The sequence below is a fragment of the Lathamus discolor genome, chromosome 6 (genome assembly GCF_037157495.1).
Source record: "Lathamus discolor isolate bLatDis1 chromosome 6, bLatDis1.hap1, whole genome shotgun sequence".
In the NCBI taxonomy this organism is placed as follows: Eukaryota; Metazoa; Chordata; class Aves; order Psittaciformes; family Psittacidae; genus Lathamus; species Lathamus discolor.
The window spans coordinates 14,231,901-14,259,446 of NC_088889.1; the positions used below are offsets into that span (position 1 = coordinate 14,231,901).

General features: G+C 46.0%; 1 protein-coding gene across 1 annotated transcript; it reads right to left on the reverse strand.

The window, feature by feature from the left end:
* Positions 1–402: 402 nt before the first annotated feature.
* NEMF (nuclear export mediator factor) lies at positions 403–24,412 on the reverse strand. The gene is made up of 33 exons (XM_065685041.1): positions 24,309–24,412; positions 23,137–23,205; positions 22,362–22,464; positions 21,303–21,428; positions 21,069–21,217; positions 20,802–20,869; positions 18,023–18,109; positions 17,002–17,078; positions 16,431–16,501; positions 16,263–16,338; positions 15,111–15,173; positions 14,705–14,782; positions 14,127–14,335; positions 12,509–12,694; positions 11,773–11,836; positions 10,975–11,063; positions 10,176–10,279; positions 9,697–9,759; positions 8,808–8,920; positions 7,425–7,482; positions 6,987–7,045; positions 6,384–6,504; positions 5,972–6,245; positions 5,089–5,131; positions 4,956–5,005; positions 4,446–4,593; positions 4,055–4,132; positions 3,788–3,982; positions 3,165–3,197; positions 2,124–2,230; positions 1,999–2,042; positions 1,826–1,905; positions 403–722 (listed from the first exon to the last, which is right to left on the reverse strand). Exons 1-33 carry the CDS (start codon positions 24,365–24,367, stop codon positions 645–647), a joined length of 3,222 nt encoding a protein of 1,073 aa, XP_065541113.1. The 5' UTR covers positions 24,368–24,412; the 3' UTR covers positions 403–644.
* Positions 24,413–27,546: the final 3,134 nt, after the last annotated feature.

Below are 27,546 nucleotides of genomic sequence, written 5' to 3' on the forward strand. Positions count from 1 at the left end.
CCTGCACAACTCTGTTTCACACCTTACAGGGGGGTGCTGATAACAGCACACAGGCTTTATGCTGACCTTCCAGCTCCAGCTCTTCTTCCCCACCTCTTCCCTATTTCCCATGGGATGGTAATGGCACAGCACAGTCGGGCTGTGCCAGTGGGAGCAGGGGCTCTGGGACTGCTCCTGGCAGCCACCATGTCTCAGCAGCCAGTGGCGTGTTTTGGGTAAAATAAACAGCATGTCACGCTGAAACTGTCCTACTCCCACTAGAACCTCCAGTCCCCCCCTAGAGGAAAGTAGTGGGTATGAGGAAGAAACTGAACAGCACCGAACTTCGCTGCAGCAAACTGGGGGACTCCTTGAGATGGAGTGCTCAGCTCCAGCACTCAATACGTCAGAGAACCAACAGCATGAGATCCCATCACTGACCAAACGCCAGCAATTTATTTGCATGTTTTTATGCTACTTGTATCGAGAGTCCATCTGCTGCAATGCAGGAACTGGTCCTCATCTGCCTGCTACACCACAGGAGCTAAACTCAGTCCAGTCAATGGCAGTCGGGGTAGGTCTGTGTCCATCTGTCCCACCTGCAGGTGCTGAGATTCTGACTGCACAGCAGGGGCAGTTTAGTAGTGAGAAACCCAAGTAAGGAATCACTTCTTCTTCTTGTTCAGGAGATGCGGTGCAGACACTTTCACTTTACCAGGAATATTCCTTGACAAATCGGTATCCTACAAAACATTAAACATGAGAAACTGCACACAGCAGCAAAGCATTTATGGACGTCTCCCTCAGCCCCAATGTATTTCCAAGCTGGCTTGTGGGAGCTGATGGGCCTGTTCCTGTCAGCCTTCCCCCAATGAAAATACAGCTGATGTCAGGCTGCTGCTTTCTCATCACATTTTAGTGATGAAAGACTTAACAGTTTTATGTGCAGCTTCCATCCATCAGTTCCACTGGGAGAGGCTGGCTGGGTTGGCAGTTCCCTGGGCAGGACCTGTTCACGTCAAGGTCATTAAACATTAATTGTGTTTTTTTAGCAAAGCACCATGAAAAATCGACATGAAGTCTTGCTGCTGTTCAAGGTTTCCAATCAGTGAACGGTCACAGGGCAGCAAGCAGCTGTAAAGAGAGTGCTCTAGGCTGCCTGATCCACAGGGATTGCTGATGTGAAATGAGAAATAAACACCCAAGGATCGTGGTGCAAGCGACCGACCAAGCCCTAGGAGGAGAGCATGGCCAGGCGCCAGCCCTCTCTCCAATGGCAGGCATGGGAGCACTGCACACAGATGGCGCAAGTTTGAGAAGGAACTGGAGTAGGAGAGAACCTCACTGGGGGAGTGAAGATCTGCCTGAGCAGAGCAATGCCGTGTTAACTTGGTCCATGGTAAGCACCTTCTGGGGGAGAGGGGCAGGCAAAAGCCCATGGTGAGTGGCACAGCCAGACACTGCTTCCAACTGTGCCCAGCTGAACTCCCAGCACAAGCATCTGCCCCTCCAACACACTACTGCAGGAGTGGGAATTTCCCCTCCCAGAACTAGAGGCCTTCATGGAAGATGATGCTGTTACCAGTTGTGTTATTTTAGATTAAGAGCAACACAATAAAGAAACTTAATGCCCAGTGATAGAGGTGAGGCTCAACTTCTACTGATCCTTTCCAGCCAAAGCAGTGCATCTTCCCCCGCAGTACTGAGAAACACAACACTGCTAAAAAAACCCCCAAAACAATAGAACACTTGGGTTTGGAAGTATTTGCCCCCAGAACAGCACTAATTGACATTTTGCTGCTGCTGTTGTATTTGTATAGAAAAACTATGTAGAATAACTTGTCACCTTTACACTGCGGAACAGGTCTTTTTCTCTTGCAGTAGCTTCTTTGGACTGCATAAAATTATGCAAGGCAATCTTTGCAGCTGTAAAAGCACAGGAAAGGTTTAAACAGTATGTTAAAACATGCTGGCTTCACTAGGTGAAGCACTGAGGATTCCAGTGCTTTAATACAGTACCTTTTCCCTTCTTTTGGGTGCCTGGAGTGAGCTTGACTTTATACCTTTCAAAAGAAAAGGTTTCTCTCAGTAGCATGTTGGCTCCCCTCAGCTGAACCCTTGCCCCAGGAAGTGCCAGGACTTACTTGTAGTTCGTCATCGCCGTGTAGGGAGCACAGATGGGAACAGCGAAGAGCAGGATATCCTCAGGGTGCGGCTGGCCAGTGAGCGAGTCCAGCAGCGCCTCACCCTCCTGCACGGGCAGAGCTCTGCTGTGAGACCAGACAGCACCTCTCCAGCCCCTCACTCCCGTAATGACAATGAGCAGAGGCTGGGGGGTCTCCCCTCCCAGCTGAACCACAGCAGCAGCTGCCCTCCTACAGGTACCACATGTCAGTTCTCATGATAGCATTACCGACAGGCACTATTAATTACTCACTTTGCTGGCCTTGAGCTACCAAGCCACAATTCGTTATTGACCACCTTTGATTACTTTGATACGGTAAAACTGTATCATTTGAAACAGGATGGATCTCGGTTTTAAACGATCCAAGGACCCCCAAGTGTTGTTACATCTTCACAGTGTCACCAAGAACTTCCCCCTACAGAATCACAGGATGGGTTGGAAGAGACCTTAAAAATCGTCTAGTTTCAACCCCCTACCATGGACAGGGACAACTTCCACTAGACCAGGTTGCCCAAACCCCATCCAACCATTATCTTCCTTCATTAATTAATTTAAAGAAACAGACTTATTTCCATCCTCGGGCTCCACCCACAGCCTGTAATTATAGAAATAGCTGGAGCAATTCTGAATGTAAATCAGCTTCTAAAGAACAACTTGCATGGCATTGTGCTGTGCCATCCTTCAGCCTAGAGCAAATACCTCCTGAGGCAAAGACAAGGGACAAACTTCAATTTAACCAGCCCCTAGTTTCTAAAGGGAAGGTAGGTGGTAAGCAGGGTAGACAGACAAAAAAGGTTACTTTTTACTTTTTTTAAATACAAGGAAGCTGCGTTCAGAGCATCATGGGCACAAAGAGGACTTCAAACAGCAGAGCTGTGCCCCTCTGAAAGGCTCACATGAGCCAGCCCCAGCCTGCACCCTCTGCTCTGGTCTTCCTCCACCTTCAGACAAGAATAAACCCTTTTCAGCACTTATCAGAGCTTCGAAGACAAGCATTTACCTCAACTCCTGGCTGATCCTGGTCTTGCTCCTCCTGTACAGAAACAAAGGAGAGATCAGAGCTGAAATGAGCATGACTGCTTTTCTCCCAGCCCCTGAAGAAAGTGAATTCTTTTATCAGCACTACACAGAAAGCCACATTCTCACTCCAAAGAGAATTTAACATTCTTTAAACCAAAGGCAAGAAGAGCATTTTTATGTTTCTTTTGAAACCCTGATTTGCTTGGCACACATCAAGCTGGGAGGAGAGAGATGGGCTGTGATTCAGATAGCGACTCAGAAGGACAGGCCTGCGGAGTGCTCGGTTACATTTTAGCTGCACCGAGGAGGAAGTACTGACTTAACTGGACCCTTGGCAGCCTGGCGAGGCTCAGTCCTCCTCCAAGCCCTCGTTCTGGCTGTGCTGGGAGCACTGCGTGCACCTAGACTGCTGCAGGGCACTTTTTTTTTTGCTGCTTTTTGAAATGAATGGGCTCCCAGAGTCGTGGCACGAGGCACAGTGCTCTCCACAGTGTCCCAAAACCAACAAGAGCTGCTCAGCCTCCCTGCAGAAGAGTGCCAGTCCCAGTGCCAGGAGAGCTGCAGCAGAGAGTGAGAAGGACAGCTGAGCGTGCTGCTGCTCACCTTCTCATCCTGCTGCTCCTCCAGGGCTGGGTCCTGTGACTCGTGCAGCACAACTCCTGCTGGGACTGTCTCCTTGCCCCCTCCAGCACCATGACGAATGGCTTTGGGTTTCTGCTGTTGCTTCTTTGCTGGCTCTTCTTTTGTCTTCCCCTTTTTCCCTTTTTTCCCCTTCTCCTCCTTGTTTGACCCTGCAGACTGTGGTTACACACAGAGGTGGTCAGAGGCAGCAACCACACCACAGGGGAAGACAAAACTCCTCTCACTCACCCCCAGCAGCTTCATGATGAGTTCCCGGTCCTCCTCATCCTGGTCTTTATATTTCTCCTTCATCTTCTTTATTTTACTCTGCAGAAGAAAACACAATGACAGCTTTAGAAACAATTACATTTGCAGTTTTGCATCCATAGGCAAACACACAGACTCTGGTCTCCTGAAACTCTTTCAGAGCTGCTCACCAGTAACCAAGAGACTGCGGTTTCCATGAGGGAATCAGTGTGTTCAATGCTAACAGACCTGCACCATCATCCTGAATCCACCAAGAGCACCACCAAGAGTCTGAAACTATCAGGCAGCCATGGACATCTAACAGAAATCAAACTTCTGTCCATACTTCACATGGCAAAGCCTGAACCCGTGGATAAGCCAGGTCCCTGCCTACCTTCTGGCCCCTCTTGACGGGCTGAGGGGCTGGCACACCCTTATTGGTGTTGGGAACAGGGGCAGGCTGTGCTTCCATCTCTTTCTGCTTCTCTTCAGGTGGCTCCAGGTTCTCAGAGTTGTTTTGCTGCTTCTTTTTCTTCATTTCTCTAAGAAAAACAATCACTTGACACACTGCCTCTTGTGACAAGAGAGACCGTTGCTATCCTGCCAGCATTACCACCCCCTGCTTCCCACCACAGGGGAACCTGAGGCACACACACTGGAAATAACCCCTCCTCAGCAAAAACTCAAGCCCACGAGTACACAAGAAACTGTGCTTGCAAACAGCACTCCTGAAGGACAGGAGCAGGCACCATCCCACCAGCAGGACCCCCACTGGAAAAGCAGGACAGATAAAAGGCATGGAGCAGCCCAGATGGGAAGGTGCAAGACATGCCCTGCACTCAGGTCCTGAAGAGGAAATGGGGAGGAGGCATTCATCTCACCACAGACACGAAGAGGCTCTCACCTCCGCTCCTTGGCAGACAGATGCCTTCGCCCCTGGGACTTGCTGTCACTCTAAGAAGTGAAATGCAGTTAGAATACGCAGCGTCCAGCAGCAGTTCGCACTGCTCTGCCGAACATCTGAGCTGGGACCTTACCAAACTGGGTTCTTCCTCTCTGGGGATGATTTTCTGCAGGGATCTGCGGGGAGACAGAAACAGAGCTCACCAACAGATGCAGAGTGGCTCAACCACGGACATATTTACCACAGTCCAGACATTGGCTAACTTGGTTGTACCATTTTCGGCTTTCTAGTTCTTGAAAATCCCAGCTTTGGTGCATGGGAAAGGGCAGAAACATCACCCTTCAGTTTACAGAGCAAGTCTCCAGATCTCTGCCAGCTTGTCTCATGTACACACATGTACACATTGTCCTGTACTAAAGGACTCCCTAACATTCAGCTTCCTATGCTCACAGCCTCACTCAGCTGGGCTATTCCCTGCAGAGCTGTCCATTTTCACCCACTCAATCCCATCTCCTTACACCCTCTAAAGCAGTGTTACTGCCAGGCACAACACGGAAATGAGCTCATCTCGCAGCCACATGCAGAGCAGTAACTGAGCACTGGCTTGACAGAGCAGAAACAACCCCTGACTCTGCTTCTCAGGTCTGAACAGCTCTGAAAAGAAAACAGGGGCAGCCATCTCCTGAGTAGCAAAACCAGTGTATGGTGGTTATGGGAGGCTTTGGCCAAAATGGGGAACAGCAGCAATGAAGGAGCCAGGTACTTCTGTGTGTGTGTACATCAGGCGGGGTCCAAAGCAAACAGCCCACAAAGATCTGTGCAGGAAAACAGCAGGGAATGGCACAGTGTGGTAGAATTCCCACAGAAAAGGCATGCTGCCCTGCACTCTGGCAGCCTGCTGTCACAAAACATGTGACAACAACTTATCTCAGCCCCTGTCCTGGCAGCATTTTAACAGTACAGGGATCCTAAGAAGTGCCCACATTGCTGATACGCACAACTGCTTCTTCACTTACCTTTGAGACTGAAGATGCGACAGGTCGATTGTTGTATCTGGGTAATTTACCTCTTCCTCCTTCACTTCGCTCTTTGACTCCGGATGTTCCACTTCATCTTCAGATTCTCCCTCATCCTCTTCAGAGTCAGCCTCTGGTGCAGGAGGTGTGTCTGCTCTTCCCTGGTCAAGGTCAGCAACGCCCTCGTCACAATTACTCTCAGACACAGCTTCCACATGCTCTGGTGCTTCCTGACACTCTGCTTTTTCCTCGTCGTTGCTGCTGTCTCCTCCATCTGGGGCACACAGGTGAGGAAAACACAGTTCACATGAGAAATGCCAAACTGACCCATAACAGTGCAGGGAACTAAATGCCAAACTCTGAACGGTCCCATCTGTCAGCAGTACACAGCACCCCCATACAGCCACCATACCTAATAGTTCCACATCTTCAGACACCAGTTCACTAGCACTGCTGGAAACCGTTTCCAGATCCTCATCCTGCACTTTGATCTTCCTTTCTTCCCTGTGTCTCCAAACACAGCTTTCATCCACCTAACAACAGAGGTGCCTTTACATTAATAAAGCAATGTTCACTAGTCCATTCAGAGAACACCTGGCTCAGCTTTATTCTTCCCCTTTGAACACTTTTTGATATTCAAAAGGCAAGAAAACTAAGCCAGCACATTTAAACCCAAATCTGACAATCTAGAAAGTACTGCTAGTGAGGAGAGAGACGGAGCTGCACAACCAGCAGATGCCCTAAATGTACACATGCTTCAAACAGAGCTGGTATAAAAACCTAGCAGAGGCAGTAATGTTCACAGGGTCTGTTTGTTTTAAATGAAGACAGTGCAAACTGGGGAAAAATGGAAACGAAAGCAGAGTAATTCTCAGTGAGTGGCACTTTATGGGATTTGTCCCAGTGGGAAAGAAGTAATTGGAAATATACTGATAAGCAAGAACCAGAAAAAAAGCCTCCTATAGCTCAAACCAAATTACAAAAGCCAGCAGGAGCTGCACAGAGAAAGCAGTACCTTAAACAAGAAACTAAAGCCCATCATCAGATATGAAGGTGGAAGAAAATTCTTTTTCCCTGAAAAACAAAGGCAGATTCTCATGAGGAGGTTTCACAGCTATGTTACATGATGCATTTTCAACATTCATTTTTATTAGAGGCTTTACACTGCAAAAAAAACTTCACTGGTTTTTTTTTTCTATCTCTTAAATGCCAACAGAACAGGAGAAACTCAGAAGCAATTTAGCCAACAATCTCTGTCCAGGGCTCAGCTGGAAATGCTGCTGCTGCTGTCTGCTGACAGTCTAAACCTCTCAGAACAGATTGTCAGAAGAGCAGGCTATGGTGGCTGCCACAGTGATGGATCAGGGGCTCAGGCGGCCACCACTGCTGGACAAGCACAGCACCTACAGGCAAAATGCCTGATACCAAATTCACACTGTTCTCTGTGTCTCACCTCGGATCATGAAGCTTCCAGTAGTGAGGTATTCTCCTGTAGGTGCGGTTTTAGAAACCTAAAAAAAATCATTATATACTTACTATAAAGAGCATTTGTCACAGCAGGCCAGCAATGTGTAATACTAGCACTGACAAAAGGTTCAAGCAAGCTGCATTTTTAACTTCTGGGAACAGCTCTGCAGGACTCTGTATCTGAGGGGTTCTTCCTGTCCTTTGTAGAGTATTTCCTACGACATGTTTCAAGAGTAGGGACTCTTCATTAGGGATTGTAGAGATAGGACAAGGGGTAATGGGCTCAAACTTAAACAGGGGAAGTTTACGTTAGATATAATGAAGTTCTTTACTGTGAGGGTGCTGAGGCACTGGCAGGTTGCACAGAGAAGTTGTGTGAATGCTTCATCCCGGGCAATGTTCAAGGCCAGGTTGGATGGAGTCTTGGGTGACATGGTTTAGTGTGTGGTGTCCCTGCCCACTGCAGGGGGGTTGGAACTCAATGATCTTAAGGTCCTTTCCAACCCTAACTATTCTATGATTCTATGGATCACACACTACTGGCAGTATGATTTAGAAGCTCTGCATGAGTAACTGGATCACTCGGGAAACAACACTAAAGGCACTGCAAATTTCAGTTTAATGTAATCTTTACAGCCTTACACTCGAGTTCATTGGGAGCACAGCAAGACTGCACTTAACACACAAGAATCATAGAATTACAGAATGGTTTCGGTTGGAAGGCACCTTAAGGCTCATCCAATTCCAACCCTGCCACAGGCAGGGAGGGACACCTTCCACTAGACCAGGTTGCTCCGAGCTCCGTCCAACCTGGCCTTGAACACTGCCAGGGATGGGGCAGCCACAGCTTCTCTGGGCAACCAGTGCCTCACCACCTTCACAGTGAAGGACTTACTCCTAACAGGTAATCTAAATCTATCCTATTTCAGTTTAAAGCCATTCCCACCTTGTCCTATCCCTACATGCCTTGTAAAAAGCCCCTCTCCAGCTTTCTTGTTGGCCCTTTTAGGTACTTAAAGGTACTAAGGTCTCCCTGGAGCCTTCTCTTCTCCAAGCTAGAAGCCCAACTGAAAAAAAAAGAAAATCCCACCAAAAAAAACCCTTCATTTTCAATAGAAGTCATTCCCTTTCAATAGAAGTTAGTAACAAGCCAAGCCTCCAGCATTTCCTCTGTCATATGCATATCTCACCTGAGGTTACCTCTTCACCCCTGTCCCTAAGTGTGGCAGAGCCAGGGAGAGCCCACAAGGAACAGTATCAGAAGTTTCAAATGCCTCCACATGTTCCCACCCAGAGACACTTTGTCTGCAGTCACACACCAAATCCTTCAGATGTTCTGCTGGCAAAGCTCATTCACAAGTGTCTTTACCTGGTTGTGGGAGACCCACCAAGCACTAGTGACAACACGGGCGTCCCAGGCAGCACTGTAACACAAGGCCATCGTGCCTGCCTCCGTCAAGGTTCGTGGAGGGATCGGTTCACCTACAAAGTAACACCCAACACATCAGTGAATCTGATCCATGCAAAACAGATGAATTCTCAAACTTCCATCTGTGCCCCAGTCCTCTGTGAGCTTTGCAGATGCTCTGGGTAGAGACACCATTGCCTGGTTAAACTTGAAGACAGTATGGACAGAGCAGAAGCAGTATCAGCAGCTGCTATTCTCAGCAGTCCAAGAGGCTGAAGCCAGCTATGCTACTGCTCCTTCTTCCACTCAGCTCTACAAGGAGCAGTACCTGTGCTCCTCACAACATAAGGCCAGCTTCCACTGCCTCCCAGGAACAGGGCACACAGGCAGGGTCTGCACAGCTTGTCTCCACTGAAATCCATCACACTGCCTTAAAACTTCTCTGCTGAGATCAGCATCCTCTGTCAGCAGCTAGATTGCTTATACCACCAGTGAAAGTCTCAGCAGGACTCCACTCCCTGCAGCCAGCAAAATATATTTGCCCCACTGCCTCTGCCAGTGACCAATGCTTATCTCTGTGAGCACACCTCCACTGCTTCTTCCCAGCAGGAGCTCAACTGAGCAACTGCAAGCAGCCAATTGCAGCTGGGAAATGGCAACAGTCAGTGACACCTGATCTTGGAAGGACTGATGCCTCTCACATCCCAAGGGAAACATCTGCTGGAGCTGAGTACCAGTGCAAGGGGGAAGGCTCACCGGGCTGGCTCACACAGGCAATACAGAGACTGCCACATCACACACAGTGCCTCCAGGCTTCTGCAAGTCCCTGCATCAGCCCCAAACAAGGTACCTGATGGGTTCTTGATCACACAGCTCGTAGCTCCATGGAGATCAGCATGCACATATATGTCCCCTGGAACAGAAGCGACTCGGATCAGTCATACACGTGGCAAATACACAGATCCCCTGAGCCAAGGTGAAAGTTTCCAACATCAGTTGGAAACAGCTGTTTTGGCTGCAAGGAGCAGGATGGGAAGAGGACACAGAAGTTTTTTACTCCATCCTAGCTGCCTCAGGAAGAATCAGCTCCTTTGCTCCTCACAGGCATCTGTCCAACCTACTCTTACCCTAGTGTTGGAGGGTCCAGCCTCCCACAGCAGACCTCAGCCCTCCATGGACACACACACAGTCTCCAGGACTTACCATCACCAAAGTCCCCTTTTACCTAAGACACAGCTTAAGAACAAAGCAGACAGACCTGCCCTGTCATTCCTGTACATTTACAAAACTGGAAAGTACAACCAATATACTGTACTTAATCTGACTCACCTGGTTTAAGATACCGCTTTACAATCAGCTCATTCTGCTGTTGATCTCTTCCAGCAATGATGAGGTAATTCTCAGAACTAATGAACCACAGGAACTTCTCAAACCTGCAAAATTACATCAATTCATAGTGTGAAAAACACCTGGAAGTAACAGAACATTACAGAGGTATTTTTTATACCAAACTCGGAGAAACTCCATCATAGCATCTACAGCTTATAAAAGACCACTACTTATAAGCTACAAATAGTTTCTCATCCGTCCATATGGCTGGGGCATAAAAACAAGGCATTGTACATATACAACATCACTGCCAATGATATTTTGAGATTAAACAAGTACAAGCACTACAAGGTCCTCCTGTTTACTTTTATTTTAATAGTTCCATTATTAGACTAAAAAAAGCTTTGGGATATAAGTTTGGGGGTTTGGGTTTTGTTTTGGGTTGGGTTTTTTGTTTTGGGGTCTTTTTTAACCTATTTTTAGTATTTCAGGTATTGAGCTGTCAGAAAGTAACAGCTGAGTTCCCTATTTCCACTAAGCCCATATTCCTAGCTGTGTTAAAAGCAAAACACTCAGCTAAACTATAAGTCCACTGAAAGGAAGTTTCCCAGGCAAAGGTACTAAGAGGCTCAGGGCAGCACCTTCAGGAAGCAGCTTTAAGTCGATTCATGCAAAGCATAATGCTTAAAAATCACAATTAGCTGCACTGCTAAGCAAGCAAAAACTCAGCCTGTCACTGCTATTCTCAATTAGTGCATGTTCACACTACATTAGATAACAACAATGAAACTGTACTCACCAATAGACCTTCCTCGCTTTCTGAATGGTGGTAACTGTCTGAACTTCCCTCAATGTCTGCTTCGTCTTCTTCTCAGCCGATTTAAATGCCTGTTTAGACAGAAGGCAGGATCACAGTTTCCCAGCACAGGAATCCCAAAATTCCTAACTGAACAGTAGAAAATGCCTCTGAATATTTTCAGAGTGCAGGCTTCACAAACTGCTCTTCATTCCCTTCATGCACATTTAAGATAGCTGCCCTAAAATCTTCATAAATCTCTGCCCTTGATAGCTGCACCCTGAGATTATCAGCTCTTTGGCAGTAAGGATTTCTACTGATTTTCCACTCCTGCCTTCATAAGTACTGGTCTGTCAATATCTCCACAAGCAGCTGTCTTCAGTGCAATGCTACTGACAGAAACCAGATAATAAGACAGGGATCTGCAATCCTCTGTTCCATCAGCCTAAAAACTCCAGAATAAAACAAAGCTGGTTGGTCTCATTAGGGCTACTGAGTCCAGGTCAGGATTTTCCACTTATCAGTGATACGGAGTTTGCTTTTAAATATCTTATCATAGAATCATAGAATCAACCAGGTTGGAAAAGACCTTTAAGATCAAGTCCAACCCTTAACCCAGCACTGCTAAGGCCACCACTAACCCATGGCACTGAGGGCCTTGTCTACACAGTGTGTGAACACTTCCAGGGACGGTGACTCCAGCACTGCCCTGGGCAGACTGTTCCAATGCCTGAGTACCCTTTGGGGAAGGAATTGCTCCCCATCTCCCCCTAAACCTTCTAAAAACAAAACAAAAAATACCTTTTCTGCAGCTTCTACTGTCTTCTGAGTTTTCTTAGCTGCATGTCTTTTGTGATCATAGTACCTGCAAAACACAAGTTTGTTTGTATCTGAAATCCCAGCAGATTCACTCATCTTTATAACGTACTTCTCACCAACCTCCACATTTGCCATTAGCATTCAGTTTTGCAAAGATTTTTTGCTTTAGCCCAAATCTTTGGCTCTGTCTTCACCTGAGAAAAGCAACCAGATGAAGTATGTCCCCTCTCAGACAAAGCACTGTGTTTCTGTGGCAGAAGCAGCCATTTAGTTCCATGTGTCATTGTGCAGAACTGTACCCAAAATTAATTTGATGTGATGTTGAGGGTGATGAGACACTGGAACATGTTGCCCAGAGAAGCCGTGGCTGTCCCATCCCTGGCAGTGTTCAAGGCCAGGCTGGAGAGGACTTTGAGCAACATGGTCTAGAGGAAGGAGTCCCTGCCCATAGCAGGAGGGAAGATCTTTGAGGTCCCTTCCAACTCAAACCATTCTGTGATTCTATGATAGCTAGGGACTAGCTGCAATACAAGAGCAAGACACTGGGCTTGGACCAAGAAAATGCATGTCCTAGAGCTCAGGATAAGCTACCCATTTTCATTTCTAACTTTTATTTTTAACAACATATACACAGAGCCCTTCCAATGATGTTATCACTAACAACTGCAAGCATAGAGAGACTTCTATTACCAAAGCACACATTTACTTAAAACCTTACTTTTTGGCATTGGCATATGCAGACAAACTGAGATCAACATCAACTAATGAGGGCTTGTTTTTCTGAGGTTTCTTCAACTGCTTGTTTTTATTCTTTTTCTTTTTTCCCTTTGGTTCTTCTGTTTCTTCTTTCTCTAAATCAGCATCTTCCTCATCCTCTTCCTCTTCAGATAACATGTATGGGTTCCTAAGAACACATTACATCATATTATTAAGAAAACTGGTTATTTGCTACCCTTAGTGCAGTGTACTTTTCTATTCCCTCATGAAGACTGGAAATGGCCTAAGGAACCCTTAAACCGTTTCCACTGTGTGGCCCCAGGCAGGCCCGTTTACATGCAAGCCTGTTTATGTGCTGGAGACAGCCAAAGCTTGGAGGAAAAAAGAAAAGAAAAACAGAAGAGCACAGATTTTCCAATTCAAAGGAGTTACATTTTCCAAGGCAATTTCTTCTACCAAAAGACACACATTCATGCTATCAACCTAGAGAAAAATTTAGACTTAAAATGAAGAACAGTTCTGAAGATCTACTTTCATAAAGTAAAAGAAACACAAGATATTCTACGAGTGATCACCACATGGGAAGAGAACAGTTACATTAGCATATCAATTCACTGACCAGGACAAGAATGTGTCGGTTTAGAATCTTAAAAAGTATCTGATCCACTGTTTTCAGAAAGATATGCTGAGCTAGCTGGATCTGTATTTGCTTCTTGCCAGGACATTAAATCCTGCTCAATACAGCTGTACTAAGTCTGTGTAGAAAAAAGTGGTGGAGTATCATAAAATAATGTTCTTCATAAAGGAAGACGTATCTCCATAGTCCTCTGTACTAAGGATGCATGATTCAACACTTGCTGGACTGAGCGGTTTGATAAGTGATCCCTCCTTGCTACTAAAACAGATGAAGAAGACTGATGACACAGTTGCCAACACAGAACTAACACCTGAAAACAGGTTTATTCTGTACACTACCATCCCTGAAAATAATGTAACTAAAACTTTATAAATTAACTTTTCCACATTACAGCTTTCATACCAAAAATTCTAGCGATAAGAAATCTTCACTTTTTTATCTTTAACATCCTGATACAGCATCAGATCAGGTTTTTAAAGCCACTCCAGATACTGCCTCACTGCCAGCTCTTTCATCAGGAGTTCTATAAGAACCAACATCAAAACTTGCAGCTCACAATCAAATGCATCCTGAACTATCAGCCTTTTGCCAGACTGCCATTAGCAGTCAACAGCATTGAAAGGGGTGGGCTCTCACAGGAATTTTTAGATCAAAGAAGAGTAGCTCAGAGAGAGTTGACTGCTGACTGATAGACTGTAGCTTTGGAGCTATACTTTTTTAGGACCCCTTCCAGTGTTTTAGAATACAGTCGGACAGACTCTAAAAATACAAAAAAAAAAAAAAGCTATTAAAGTAACCAAATTACTACTATTTTTTAAAGCAAACCGCAGCATTCCTCTCTGCTCACAGAACTACGCTCCCTTCATGCTGCTGTAAGAAAACCTGAATGATGTAAATACCAATGCACAAGCTAAATGGATACTGGTCTCCTATGCAGCTCACACTACTGGCATTTGGTACAGGTGACCTGCAAAGTACTTACCTCAGCAGCATTGTGATATGATTTGTCTGAAGCTTTAATTCTTTGATTGCACTTGCAACGGGGTCTCCCTGGGCTTGAGCTTCTTTAACAATTGCTCCAATCTCTGTCCAGTCTATCTGGTTAGCTAATGCACTGCGGACCACCTGGATGGCTCGGTCAACGATCTCCAAGTTCATTTCTATAAGTTCTCCTTTCATCTTATCAGCTTCCTTAAGGAAAAAGTTTATAGGCCTCAAAGGTAAAAATACACTCAGCAGTGGTTAAAAAAAAAAAATAGAAGTAGTAATTAATATAGAGATGATAGCCAAGAATGGCACTGAAGCAATTGCATAGGACAACAGCCAACTTGACTCTTGCTCGCAGAGTAGCACAAGCATATTTTGGCAAGAGAGGTACAAAGCACTCATTAGGAAGCAGAGCACTGCTGGGCAGGCCTAGGTTCTCTGAGGGGCTACAGGGTGCTCTCCAGCAATGGAAGGCTGCACTTTGGGTCTAAGGCTGACTGTAGCAATGCAGACCAGCAGGTACAACTCTTCAAGAAACACTACAGATCTTAGTTTGAAAAAAGTCTATCTTACCTGAGCTTGCTGAAGAGCTTCTAGCCTGTGCTCATGATCTCTACGGACATTTTCAAGTTTTTTCAATGCTTGCTTTTCCTTTCAAAAAGAAGTAAGATGGAAAAATATAAATACAAATGGCATTTTATTGCCTGATCACTGCAAGACACCTGATGGAGCATTCTAGCACAGAATACAACATTGTAAGAGATACAGAGTCTCCAAAATATTGCTGTTAATGTTATTACTTACATTCCAAGCAGAACCAACTGCTATATTACACATACTAAAATCCACTCCTTGACCACCACTAACTCAGCATTTCCACAGCTCAAATAAGGAATGAAACCTCCCTCACCCTGGGCTACATGAAACAAGCGAAGCTCAGAACACCACTTCAGCTGCCCATTCTTGGATGAGAACATACCTGCTGCAATGCTTTCAGATCAATTTTCTGTCCCTCTAGCTTGGAGTAGAACTCATCTGCTGCCTGCAAGAGAAAATCAGTTTTAAGAATCTCCAAGTAGCACTAACTCATACCAGCAACAAGCAGGCAGAGGAGATTCCGCTAAGAGAGGTGGCTGCAAAACACTAGAAGAAGAGACAGATGCTAAAACGGGTTTCAGTAACTTCCCCCATTTTACCTTTGCATGAGGTAAGTTCAGCAAGACACTCAAGGGTACATCTCACTGCAAGCCAAGGGCTATGTACAAGTGGCCAAATTATGGCCCACATTCTTTGCTAGGAAAAGATGAAAACTGCTGTTTGACACAGCATCTCTTGAGATTATATGATTGTAATGATAGACCTGTATGCCCTGAATTCCTGCTGCTTCAATAGGTCAGTAAAAAGAAACCCAAAAAAAACCCCAACAACCAACCAAAAAAAAAAAAACCAACAAAAAAAGCCCACAGAAAACTAAAAAGTATGCTTAAGAACTCCTGGTGCTTCAGCTACCAGACACTGTGCTTAAAACAAAAGAAGAGGAAGATTTTAGGCTGCTTAGATCATCAGTGCTGTGAAAGAGATGACAGAAATTCAGCCAAGAAGCAGGGTAGGAATGTGAAATGCGAATTCTGGAGATGAAGGTCAAGAACAACACAAAGTTAATGATTTCAGATATTAACAAGTCAAGGACCAGGAAGGACAACATGCAAGGAAATATTAAACGAGGTACCTGAAGCGTTCGAAGTAGCAACCAGAAAATTATAAATGTGATGACTATGACAACTGTTTGCCTCCAGCAACAACTCAGCATCTGAATTCTCCATTAACAAAATGCCTGACCAGGTCTGATAGCAGACACCTTCCCTACAGATTCAGCACACACCTCCATTCAGTGCCTTACACAATATTTCAGCTACAGGACCTACCTGAGTTAAGACAGACAACACTGCTCAGCAGTAGCCTAAAGGCCCTGGTTTAGTTTGCTTTTTCAGCATAAAACATTTATCCATAAAATTAGTCATCTCTTCCAAGGCTTGTGTTTTCATTAACAACTTCTGCACTATATCTTAAGTACTCTTTTAGCATAAGTCAATTAAAGCACTTAAGTACAGTATCAGCAAAAGCACTGTACCTTATTGAATGAGTCAAATTCCAAGTACGGACATTTTGAATGTTGAGAAAACAAGAAAGGATGAAATTCCTCATATCTGTAAAATACACATTTGATATTATCACCTGAAAACTAATTTATGTTATGCAGGCTAGTAGAAAAAGAAAAATAAATACTTCAAATATTTACGTGTAGATATCTTCCGCTGGTTTATCTGGTTCCAGACTTGGCTTTTTCTCCCTCTTCTGGATAATGTAACCCTAAAAAGACATAAATATGTCATCAGTATTTGTCTTTGAAAAGGATCCCCCTTATCTTGGCAAGGCAGCAAGTTTTAGGTGCTAACCTACTGATCAGCATGAGACAGTAAAGCATTCTAGCAAGGAGACCTTGTGGCAGAAGTAGTGTCATTGAGTAAAGCCATGACCACTTGCTTGTCTTGACTTCAACTTCTTCCAGAAAAAAAGGTGAATTTCTCTTACAAAACCTCAGGACTATCCTACAAATTATTACACAAATACCCAGCTTATGCGCATAACAGTGTTACCTGCTATGAAAGCACAATTCTTATAGAACCTACATAATCCATATCCAGTGCACGGAAGTAATTTTTATTCCCCATCACTACCTGGAGCCGAAGCTTACAGAATAAAACCTGTCACTGATAACACCAGGAACAAGCATGTGCTGAACATCTGCCTACCAGTTTAATTCCGCAATTCCTCCACAACCAGTAACCAAGTTGCCCACTGACACCCACCTTTCCACTGAAGTTGCCAGTTAGTATCATGTATTCTTCTGCTTTCTCTAAAGCAGTAAGCACTTTTTCAACATTTTCTAAAGAAAGAGGGGGGAGGAGAGGAATATTTTAAAACACCTGGAACAGAAAGATATTTTTATATAAACATAGCACAACAGCAAACCAGCAACAGGCCAAGGCAACTGCTCTTCCAATTCTGTGCCTGAATCAACCTGTCCAGCCTAAACAAGTAGGATTCTAGCACATCTCAAAATTGAAATAGCAGATATCCTTTACCCCTAGTGCCTCACTACAGAAATTACCATTAAACAGGAGCCTCAGTATACATTTAATATCGGGAGAAATTTTAGTTTAAAAAACATCTACATAGGTACTCCTAAGACATAATTATTCAAGTTTCAGGAAAAGAAAAAAAAACACACAAATGCTAGCACTTTACAGAAGTAAAACTGCAGAGGCAAAGCATAAACCAGTAGCTGTGAGAAGTTCTTTCGTTACCTAGCTGTTACAGCAACATAATGCAGTAGAAAGTAAAAATCCTTTTGATTAATGGCAAATATAAAGCATATTTATATAAATATTATTTATATATCTATAAAAAATAAGACTATAGAAAAATCTATTCCAACTTTACTATCCAAATCCATAATTTCCCAATAAACGTAAAGCTACTATTTCAACTCCTAATATGTTCACTACAGATAAAGGAAGACTCTGATGCTAACTCTTCCAGACAGGATTCTTGTACATAACCAGAGTTCACCTGATCTGTAAGGTGGTATCTAACTATAGAACCGTTTAGACTATATGAGGAGTCTGATGTTTTATTTCCAATATATGCACAATTCAAGAGTTTTAATGTGAACAAGGTTTGTCCCCAACCTAAAAACATTAAAACATAAAAGCATATGGTCAGAACTAGAGGTTTAAGGATTATTCATCTCTTCAGAAAGAAATACTACATAGATATAAAAATTACCATATATGTAGTACAGCCTTTAGAACATTATTTCCTACATACCTTTACTTTCCATATGCTGATCTATTTTGACATAACCAGAAAATCCAGTTTCTATAAGGCAATGCTCAATAAGAGTGGCTCCATAAGCTGTTAAAAAAAGAAAATGAAAAAAATAAAAAAAAAATAAATCAGGAGGCAGAGTCATAGAATCACAGAATGGTTTGGGTTGGAAGGCACTTTAAAGCTCATCCAGTCCCAGGCCCCCTGCCACAGGCAGGGACACCTTCTACTAGACCAGGTTGCTCCAAGCCCTGTCCAGCCTGGCCTTGAACACTGCCAGGGATGGGGCAGCCACAGCTTCTCTGGGCAACCTCTGCCAGTGCCTCACCATCCTCACAGTAAAGAACTTCTTCCTAACATCTGGTCTAAATCTCCCCTCTGTCAGTTTAAAGCCATTCCCACCCTGTCCTATCCCTACAGGACCTTGTAAAAAGTCCCTCTCCAACTTTCTTGTCAGCAGCTTCAGGTACTGGAAGCTGCTCTAAGGTCTCTTCCCCAGGCTAAACAAGCCCAGCTCTCTGAGCCTGTCTCCATATGAGAGGTGCTCCATCTCCCTGAGCAGCTTCATGGCCTCCTCTGGACTTGCTCCAACAGGTCCAGAGAGAGCAGATGATCAGGACTTCTGCCCACCCAGAAACACTCGCTGGCTGGCCAGAGCAGCTGTGTCTCCTCTCACAGCCGATGACTTCTTACAAACTTAAGGATGCTTAGGTTCATCTGAAACCCTGGGAAAGGTCTAGGATAGAGTGAAGATATACAGGAAGGACAGGCTTCATGCTGGCCAAAAGTGAATTAAACCCTCGTATTTAAAAGGGAGAACAAAGAGTTTGAACTGAAGAGCTTAGAAATGCAAACAAGACTGTCAAACTGCCTGGCTTGGAGTAAGGTATTACAAAACGTGAAGTCATTCAAACTCTGTAGCTTCAAAAAAGCTAGGAAAAAGCTAGCAAAGCCAAATGTGAAGTTAGTGACAACAGAAACAGATGCAGCCCTATTTGAAGACAGTGCAGAGCAGCAGCAAATGAAAACCGATATAAGCTCCTACAAAGATCCTTAAAAACAAAGAAACAAGAAAGGGCCACGGAAAACCAAGCTTAACTAAGAACAATGAGAACAAGCAAAGCAGAAATATGCAGGAAGGAAGACAACCACTGGGAAAGTGCTGCATCAAGCTTAGAATGATGTAGATGACCTTAGAGTAGACACACAGTATCTTAAGAGTCCAAATAAATTAACAAGACAACCACTTGAGGGGGAAAAAAAAAAACAACAAACAAACAAAAAACAACAACAACAAAAAACCCAAAACAGCACAATCCCATGGGAATTAAAACCCAGGCCTACATCTGGGACACACAGTATTAGGGCTACAGTATTAGCCTACAGTATTAACTGCCTAAGCAGAGCTGCTGGTCACCCTGATATGTAGAGGGACAGCCAAGAAACAGGGAGGAGGCATAAACTATCAGCTTGCATCCTCAAGAGAGAGGAGGCAAGCTGAGCTCTGCAGGACCTGTTCTAGAGCCTGCACTGATCAACATGCACCTGACTGACCCAGGAAGGGGGGAATGAAGGGCAGGGGGCAAAGCCTACTTATGAAACACAACTCATCTAAGCAACAAAGAAAACAGCCAACTGTGAAGAACTGGAGAAGACTGAGAAACAGTGAGTGATTAGATAAAAAACTGGCACACAAACTCACTGTAAAGCAATATAAAATGATCCACATGAGGAAGAACTATTCTACTAACACATACACCCAACTGATAGTTTCTTTTTGGGAGCAAGACATAATAACAGATGGCTCTGTGGAAACATAAGCTCAATTTTCAATTAATACAAAAGAGTTCAGCTGTGTGTTGGGAATTATTAAGAAAGGAATGGTGAACAGAACAAGGGAAATCATGCCACAGTAAAAATCCATCGTGGAATTCCACTGTGAATGCTATGTACACTTTTACGTACCCCATTTCAAAACAGAGCTAGAAAAGGCACAGAGAAGGGCAACAAGGATCACTATATGCTCGGAACAGATTCTGTATATGGGAAGACTATGTAGGTGACGTAATAGGCTGGTCAGCCTAGAAATTACTAACAAAATGAGTTGTGTGGAGTTGGTAAATAGGCAGTAACTGTTCACTTTCTCTTCAAATCCAATACTAGGGCACCAAATAAAACTGGTGAATTTCAGAACAAAAAAAAAGAGATGACTTTTCATGTGACATGCAAGCAAATGGAACTCTTTACCACAAAAAACACTGCGGATACCAGAAGTTCATACATGTCCAAAAAGAGATTTGGTAAATACATGGAAGGAAAATCCAACCCAAGCTATTAAATACAAAGATGCATGCTTTGCCTGGCTAACAGAGAACACCCAGATGGACATATCAAGCATCCTGGATTTACCACATCAACTGTCGTTCCAGGGACTGGTGGCACTGGCATCCTCCAATCACTTCCTAACAACATCTTTATCCTTATTTATTCTATTTGGTATCACTAAAGACAAGATGCTGGGCAAAATGCATCAAGTCAGAGTTCTAATGGGGCTGCTGCACTCATCAGTGCAAGGCTCATCTCTTTGTGCAGTTGGCTTGGAATAAAAAAAAAACCCTACTCTGCTTTCAAAGGCTTAATTTTTTGTTGTTTTTCAAACATACATAAAAGCAGACTGTCATGAACAACATAAGACTGTTTGAAATTCAAATTTTCAGCACCATCTAAACATAATGCCTATTGATCCCATTTCATTTTCTAATAAAATGCAATTACTTACGAAGATGCGGGTTAAGAACCCTCTTCAGTTGCTCCCCTTTAGATGCATTTGTTATTATTTCAGTTAACCTGTGAAAGATAATGCAGAGTTGCAACTTCAAATAACAATGAGTTTTAAGACTACGCTGTATTGCTTAGAAACTACACTTTCAGTTTTAAAAAAAGAAATGTAAAAAGGCTAGTAGTATGTGAAAAAACTCCCCAAAGACATGCTCCCTTTTACAGTTCCCAGTTTATCCCAATACATACACCATTTAAAAGCAACTACCTTTCCAAGGTTGGCAGAGGTGCAGGGGCTTTTGCACTGTCCACTGGGTATCGTTCCCGAACTGCAAATCTGACATCATCTGCTTCATCTGTCCGAAATCTCAGAATGTTTAAAATTGTGTATTCATGGTCTGTCAGGACAATGTTACCCTGCAAGCACAGCATAGGGGACCATCAGCAAGGGCCACACTCACATGCTTGCTTACAAAGGACATGCCTGGAGCTCTGCACTCACCCTGTCATACAACTCAACGATGAGGTGATAAGCAGCTTCATCACTCCCAAACTGGAAGTCCACAATTCTGTCTATACCCAGCTGGTTGACACTGACAAGTCTTCTGGTCTTTAAATGCTTACGGCACTGCAAATAATGGAGAAAAAGTCTGTGAGATGATGCAAACCTGTTTGTGTCCCCTGCTTATGACATTTTATACTGAAATACATTCTTAGCTATAGATCCCTCCTGTGACACTGACCACTTCTTACTTAATACAAATACCATAAGGGTAAAAGTGCTGATCCTGATAATAAGAGACAAGACAGCTCTTAGCAAAATAATACCCTGACATTTACAGCTGTTCCAGATTCTTAATGTTAAGCCATTTTTGCCATTAAAACCAGCTATTTGTTTAGCTCAACAAGTGAGCAGGTAGTTAGAATTCAAAGGTTTATTTTACAAAGAGAACTGGGATTATCCCTGCATCCATTCATGATGTGGAAAGCCACCCTGCAGAATCTTTGCTGAGTCACTTCAACCAGGCTGCATTCAGAGACAGTGGGCTAAGCAGACCCACGGCAGTCAGCACCCAGGCTGTATTGCATCCCTGCAGATCTACCTGCAATATCACAGCCTAACAGCCTGCAACAGGACCTGAACCCATTAAATCCAAGCAGACCAAACAGCAGAATTCTACTAACACAGGGTGCTGATAATAATTTGGATAATACAACTGGAATGACAAGAAATTTGCTGGAGTAAAATTTCAAAAGGTCTGGGTCCAGCAGATTAATATTAATCTTCACACACAAATTTAAATTTTCATTGCTTCAGTCACTGCATGTCTGAATGTGACCCCCATGTCCACATTTGCTCTTCTCTTGTCTTCAGTCGTTCGCTTGATTAGGATCCACCAGGCAAATCCTTCCACTATTTTCTTCTGTCTCCAGGGACAGAACATGATTTGGTTTAAAAGGTCTTTTCCAACCTAGTTGATTCTATGATTATATCATACTATGAACATTGCTTTCTGATATCCAGCTATCTTATTAAAAAGAAACTATTTGGTTAGTTTACCTTCATTGCAAAGCTAGATGGCATCATGTTCTTTGGCCACTCAAACTCCGTCGTGTGAATACGTATACCAGATTCAAGCAGCAGTGTGGCCTTGCAGTCTGGTCTGTTAACAAAATCAAGATTCACCAACAACCTGGCACATGAGCAGCCAGCCCTCATCACCTGCTGGGTTGCAGCAGGCTGAGACCAAAGCACCACAAACCGGGGGCACACTATCTACAGAAAACATTGCTACCAAACCCAGTAATGCCCATCAGTGCCACTGACAGGGAAAGGACGTGAACTTTAAATTTACAGGTAACCTGGCCAAGCAAAATGCTTGACAAGCAATTGACTTAAGAACTCTCCAATATAAGTGGAGGCAAGCAGGTGAGCAAGCGTCCACCTTAGACATCGCTGGAGTCGGCAGGTTAGTGAGGTAACACAAGCCCTACCTCCTGCTGGACCTGGACACAAGTATCACCTAATAAGTGCTGCTCTTCCTTTCTCCAACTCCTCTCTTCCCTCCCCATGAAAAGAAACAGTGACAGTTGTGTGGTTTTATACCAACATCTTTGGCCTTCTATATATCTTCTGCAGTATTTCACACTTCAGATGCTACTTTCCAAGAACTTCCTGGGTAAAAATTACTGCATTTTATCAAAGAACAATAGAATTTCACTGAAAGCTAGTCACGAAAGCCACATACCTGTAAGCACGAATTACATACACATAAAAAAGCCCCCACTTCTCATCTGTACAGTAACAGCATGAAGAAATTTAAGTAAGTTCTTACTTTTGAAGGCGAATAAGATACGTCTTACTGTCCACATCGTAAACATTGTTTACTCTCATTCCCAATAAGCTGTCAAAAAGAAGATACATGCTTTGGAGAGTACAATAACCACACAAGTCAGTGAAAATGTCCCAGAGATAATTAAAATCTACAGAAGTGTGAGTTACGACAAATTACCAAGATGCAGCAAAGGTAGGTTAATGGAACGAGCTGGAAGCCAAGCAACCAAAAGATGAAGAAATTGCTATTAACTGATACAGCACAAAAAGCTAATCAAGTAAAAAACAGAACAGCCATTGCGGCCACCCCAGCTGCAATCAGACAGCTACTGGAACTCCATCACAGGATGGAGGCCAGGCTGCAGGCTCCTGCAAGAAACCCTCTGTGGCAGGGATGCAATATGTACTGGTTATACTGGAGCACTTTGCTCCTGTGGGCCAACTTGTGCATCCCCTGGGGAGCCATTTGCTAGCACAGAGCATCTGTATTGCCAGCACAGGCACAGAAATGGCTGGGGCGAGCGCGGAGCCAGTCCCATCTTCATTTTGTTCAGAGTGGGGCCGAATATGCACATTGCCCTGGATACCAGAAGGGGATCATAGCTCCCTGGGGTATGGATGTAAGGAGCAATACAGCTTCTTAGCTGCAGAGTAGATGACAGACCATAGCACCTTGCCCATGCAAACAGAGAAGGAAGGAACACTCCACTGCCCCCCAGGAAGACGCCGGGGGGCAGGAGCAGGGCAATGAGGCAGGGGGGTGGGTCAGACGAGCACCAGGCCTGATGGTGTCACAGGCAAGACAGAGGGACTCGGTGCTCTGCAGCAGGAAGGTGTGCTAGCGGCCTCTCAGCAGCATCAATAAGGCCCTGCGCTACCCCGTGGTGCAACAGCACATGACAGAGAGGGGCAGCCCACCATCCAGCCGAGCTCCGCAAAGAAGCCATGCCGGCTACATGCGCTGGCGGTGCAGGACACCGCGGAGGAGCAGAGCACGGATGTGAGCGGAGCCGGGCTGCTGGCGTGGAGCAGAGCCGCGGTGCCACGGCGGAGGCAGCCGGGCCACGGCCAGGGCCAGGGCCAGGGCCAGGGCCAGGCTGAGGGGAGAGAGGCGCTAGCGGACGCGAGCGGCCCTGTCACCACGGGGCAGCCGGGGACGGGTGCAACCAGTACCTCTGCCGGAGCTCGGCGAGCACCGCACGGATATCGACGGTGCTGAAACGGGACTTCATGGCGGCGGCGACAGCAGCAACAGCCCCCGCCTACCGCGCGCATGCGCCAAGTCTGGCTACGGGTCGCGCCCCGCACCAAAACTATCCGCTTCCCGTGCGTGCGCCGAGCGGCGGAGGCGGGAGGGAGGGGGCAGCGGGCTGCGGCCGCAGTGTTCCAGCAGGAGGCGCTGTGTAGCGGGTCTGTGCGTCCTGCCGGGGCTAAAGGCGGTGCCGCGGCGCTCCGGCAGGAGGCGGTGTGTGCGGGGCCCTTGTGTGCCCTGCTCCGGCAGGAGGCGCTGTGTGCCGGGCCCTTGTGTCCCCTCGGGGGCAAAACGCGGGTCCGTCGGCGGTTCCTGGGGAGGCGGTGCGGGTGCGTGTGCGGGTGTCAAAAGGAACCCGCGTCTCTCTGTGTTGCCCAGGCTACGCTGCAGTGGCTATTCACAGGCGCGATCCCGCTACTGACCGGCACGGGAGCTTTGACCTGCTCCGTCTCCGACCTGGGCCGGTTCACCCCTCCTTAGTCAACCTGGTGTGCCCCAGCTCCCCGGGGCTCACCATATTGATGCCGGCCTTAGCGCGGACGCCCGCTCGGCATAGCGCACTGCAGCCCAGAACTCCTGGGCTCAAGCGATCCGGCGGGCTCAGCCTCCCGAGTAGCTGGGACTACAGGCGCGCGCCACCGCGCCCGGCGGTTGGGGGAGCCGCGCTGCCGCCCCTAGACCCGGCACAGCCGCGGGGCAGCTCGGACCCTCTTTAGTCCCCTCTCAGTCCCCTTCTCCTTCCCCCAGCGCACCCTCAGGCTGTACCTGCCGAGGGGGCAGCCAGGCTCTGAGCTGGCTGAGCAAGGGGAGCTCGCCCTGGGGCTGCTGGCACCTCCTCAGCACAACCCCTAAACATTCGTTTGTTGTCTCTCACAGAATTTTGGGGTTGTCACTGGTGCCTCCCAGCGGGATGTAGCTGGGGGCCAGCAGAGGACCGGGGGCATCTTTTTGCTGAAGGAATTCCTAAAAGAGTGTTTCTGGCTCCCTTCATCCCCTCTTTAGCAACACCAAATTTGTTTCCTCTGTTCTCTTCCCCTGAAGATACCCACTGTGAGATGTGATATCTGTTCCCCTGTCCTGGATGGGATTCCCTGGTGTGTTAGTGCTGCTCATGCCTCAGTGTTAACCAGTCATGACACCTGGCTGCCCTGTTCCCCATGCAAAGGAAACTGGGTCCCACTCTCTCATGAGGTGTGATCTCTCAGGCATGATCCTGCCTCTGATCCGCACAGGAGTTTTGACCCGCGTCCGCCAGCCCCAGCCTCCTGGCACTAGGATTACAGGCACAAGCCACCCTGCCCGGCTCCTTTCCAGGGTTTTGCAGATTCCTTGACATCCGTGTTCTGTGGGCTCTGCCTGGCCATGCAGTGGCAGTGGGGAACTGAAAGAATGTCCTTGGGCTCCTTGTATTTTATGTTTAAATATGGGTGGATGGATAGCCTGGAAAGATGCCTGGGCTCAAGCAAGTTTAAGCAGCCAAGAAAGCCCAAACTTCTCATTTTGAACCAGAAGAGGCACATCAGGATGCCCTGTTTTCATTCTGAGCCACAGGCCTTGAGCAACCCTAACCATTCTGTAATTCTATGATTCTAACAGGGAGCTCTGTCTCCAGGACAGCTCAATATGTTTAATAAGAGATGTCCCACTCCCTGCTTTGAAATACTTCTCATAGCAAAAGGCTTCTTGATTCACCAGTGTTTTCCTAAGAGTTTAAGGCTCATAGCCAAGGACACACATCAGCTGTGACAATAAATACCTGATGGAGCAGACTAATGGGACGCTCCTGGGAGCTGGAGCCCTGCCTCACTCTGGAGTCAGTTGCCTAAGTTGGCAGTGTTTAACAGATGCCTACTGACTTACAGGTGTGCAGGGTCTCTGAGACAGAAATGCAATGGGAAATTCTGCTGCCTGTAATTTCCCACTTTCACATAGTGACATCTGCAGGGATCCCAAAGGTCTCGCTGGGTCCTGCACTGTGGCCTTTCACTGCTGGAAGAAATCACAACACACACAACCAAAACGTGAGATCACCTGAGTGAGCAAGGCTGGGGCGGCATCTTCAGGTCAAACACCTGTGGGAATGCCTTTGCCGTTCAGCAGCACTCCTGGGCTGTTTTGTGACTGCTCCACAGCACTGACAGCTGACAAGCACACGGTTGTGCAGGGGAAAGATGTCAAAAGAGGCTGGGTCCCACTGTCTTGCCCAGGCTGTGCTGCAGAGACTGTTCACAGGCGCGATCCCGCTACTGAGCGGCACGGGAGTTTTGACCTGCTCCGTCTCCGACCTGGGCCGGTTCACCCCTCCTTAGGCGACCTGGTGGCCCCCGGCTCCCCCAGGACCACCATATCGATGCCGGCCTTAGCATGGACGCCCACTCAGCACAGCTCTCTGCAGCCCAGAACCCCCGGGCTCAAGCTGTCCGCCAGCCTCAGCCTCCCTGACGCTTGGATTACAGGCACAAGCCACTGTGCCCAGCTGCCTGCAGCTCCTGCTGCCTCTGCTCTCCAGCTCCTACTCTGCTCTTCCATTTCCCCCAGCCTCACTTTGGCAGTGCACTGCATTAACACAGTGGAAACATAAGGCAGAAGCAGCATATAATGCAGGAAGCAACATTTAGCTCTTCAGGTGAAGATTCAACACAACACTTTGCTTTAGAAAAGCCAAGTTAAGCTGTTGTTAGCCCCATAAATTAAGTCTGTGGCCCTGCTCTAGAGATGTGTCCAGTGAGAGTTTAGGATTTCCTAAAGATTCTAAGAGACAACCTACTCACTGCAGTGAATACCTGCAGATGTAATGAAGTGGTTTGATCCTCAGAGAAAGGTACAAAAGTAACAAAACTGTAATGCAAGGAATAAAATGCTGTAGTTTTTTGCCTTTACTGCTGCAATAGACAGCTGTCTAGAAATACTTCCACAGAATATTTCTTCTGTGTGTTTTGCCTGTCTCAGAGGCCTGTCCAAGAAACCTCCTCCAGACATCCCATGAAAGTAACTGTGCAGCTGTCCAGGGCTGGGGATGCTGCAGGTCCCTCACCTCTCTCTGGCTTCATGGAGACCTGTGCATGCAAGGAAGACAGCCTTTAGTCTAATCCAGAAGTGCAGACTGCACTGCTCCTATTCTAGCAGAGCAATCCATAACTGATTCCAAATCACACACCA

Excerpts from the sequence above, each read along its gene's own strand:
- NEMF (XM_065685041.1), bottom strand. The coding sequence starts at position 24,367 with ATGAAGTCCCGTTTCAGCACCGTCGATATCCGTGCGGTGCTCGCCGAG. Across the intron at positions 22,465-23,136 it reads TATCTTATTCGCCTTCAAAA|ACCAGACTGCAAGGCCACAC; the intron begins GTAAGAACTTAC and ends TTTTGTTAACAG. Across the intron at positions 11,837-12,508 it reads GCATATGCCAATGCCAAAAA|GTACTATGATCACAAAAGAC; the intron begins GTAAGGTTTTAA and ends TGTGTTTTGCAG.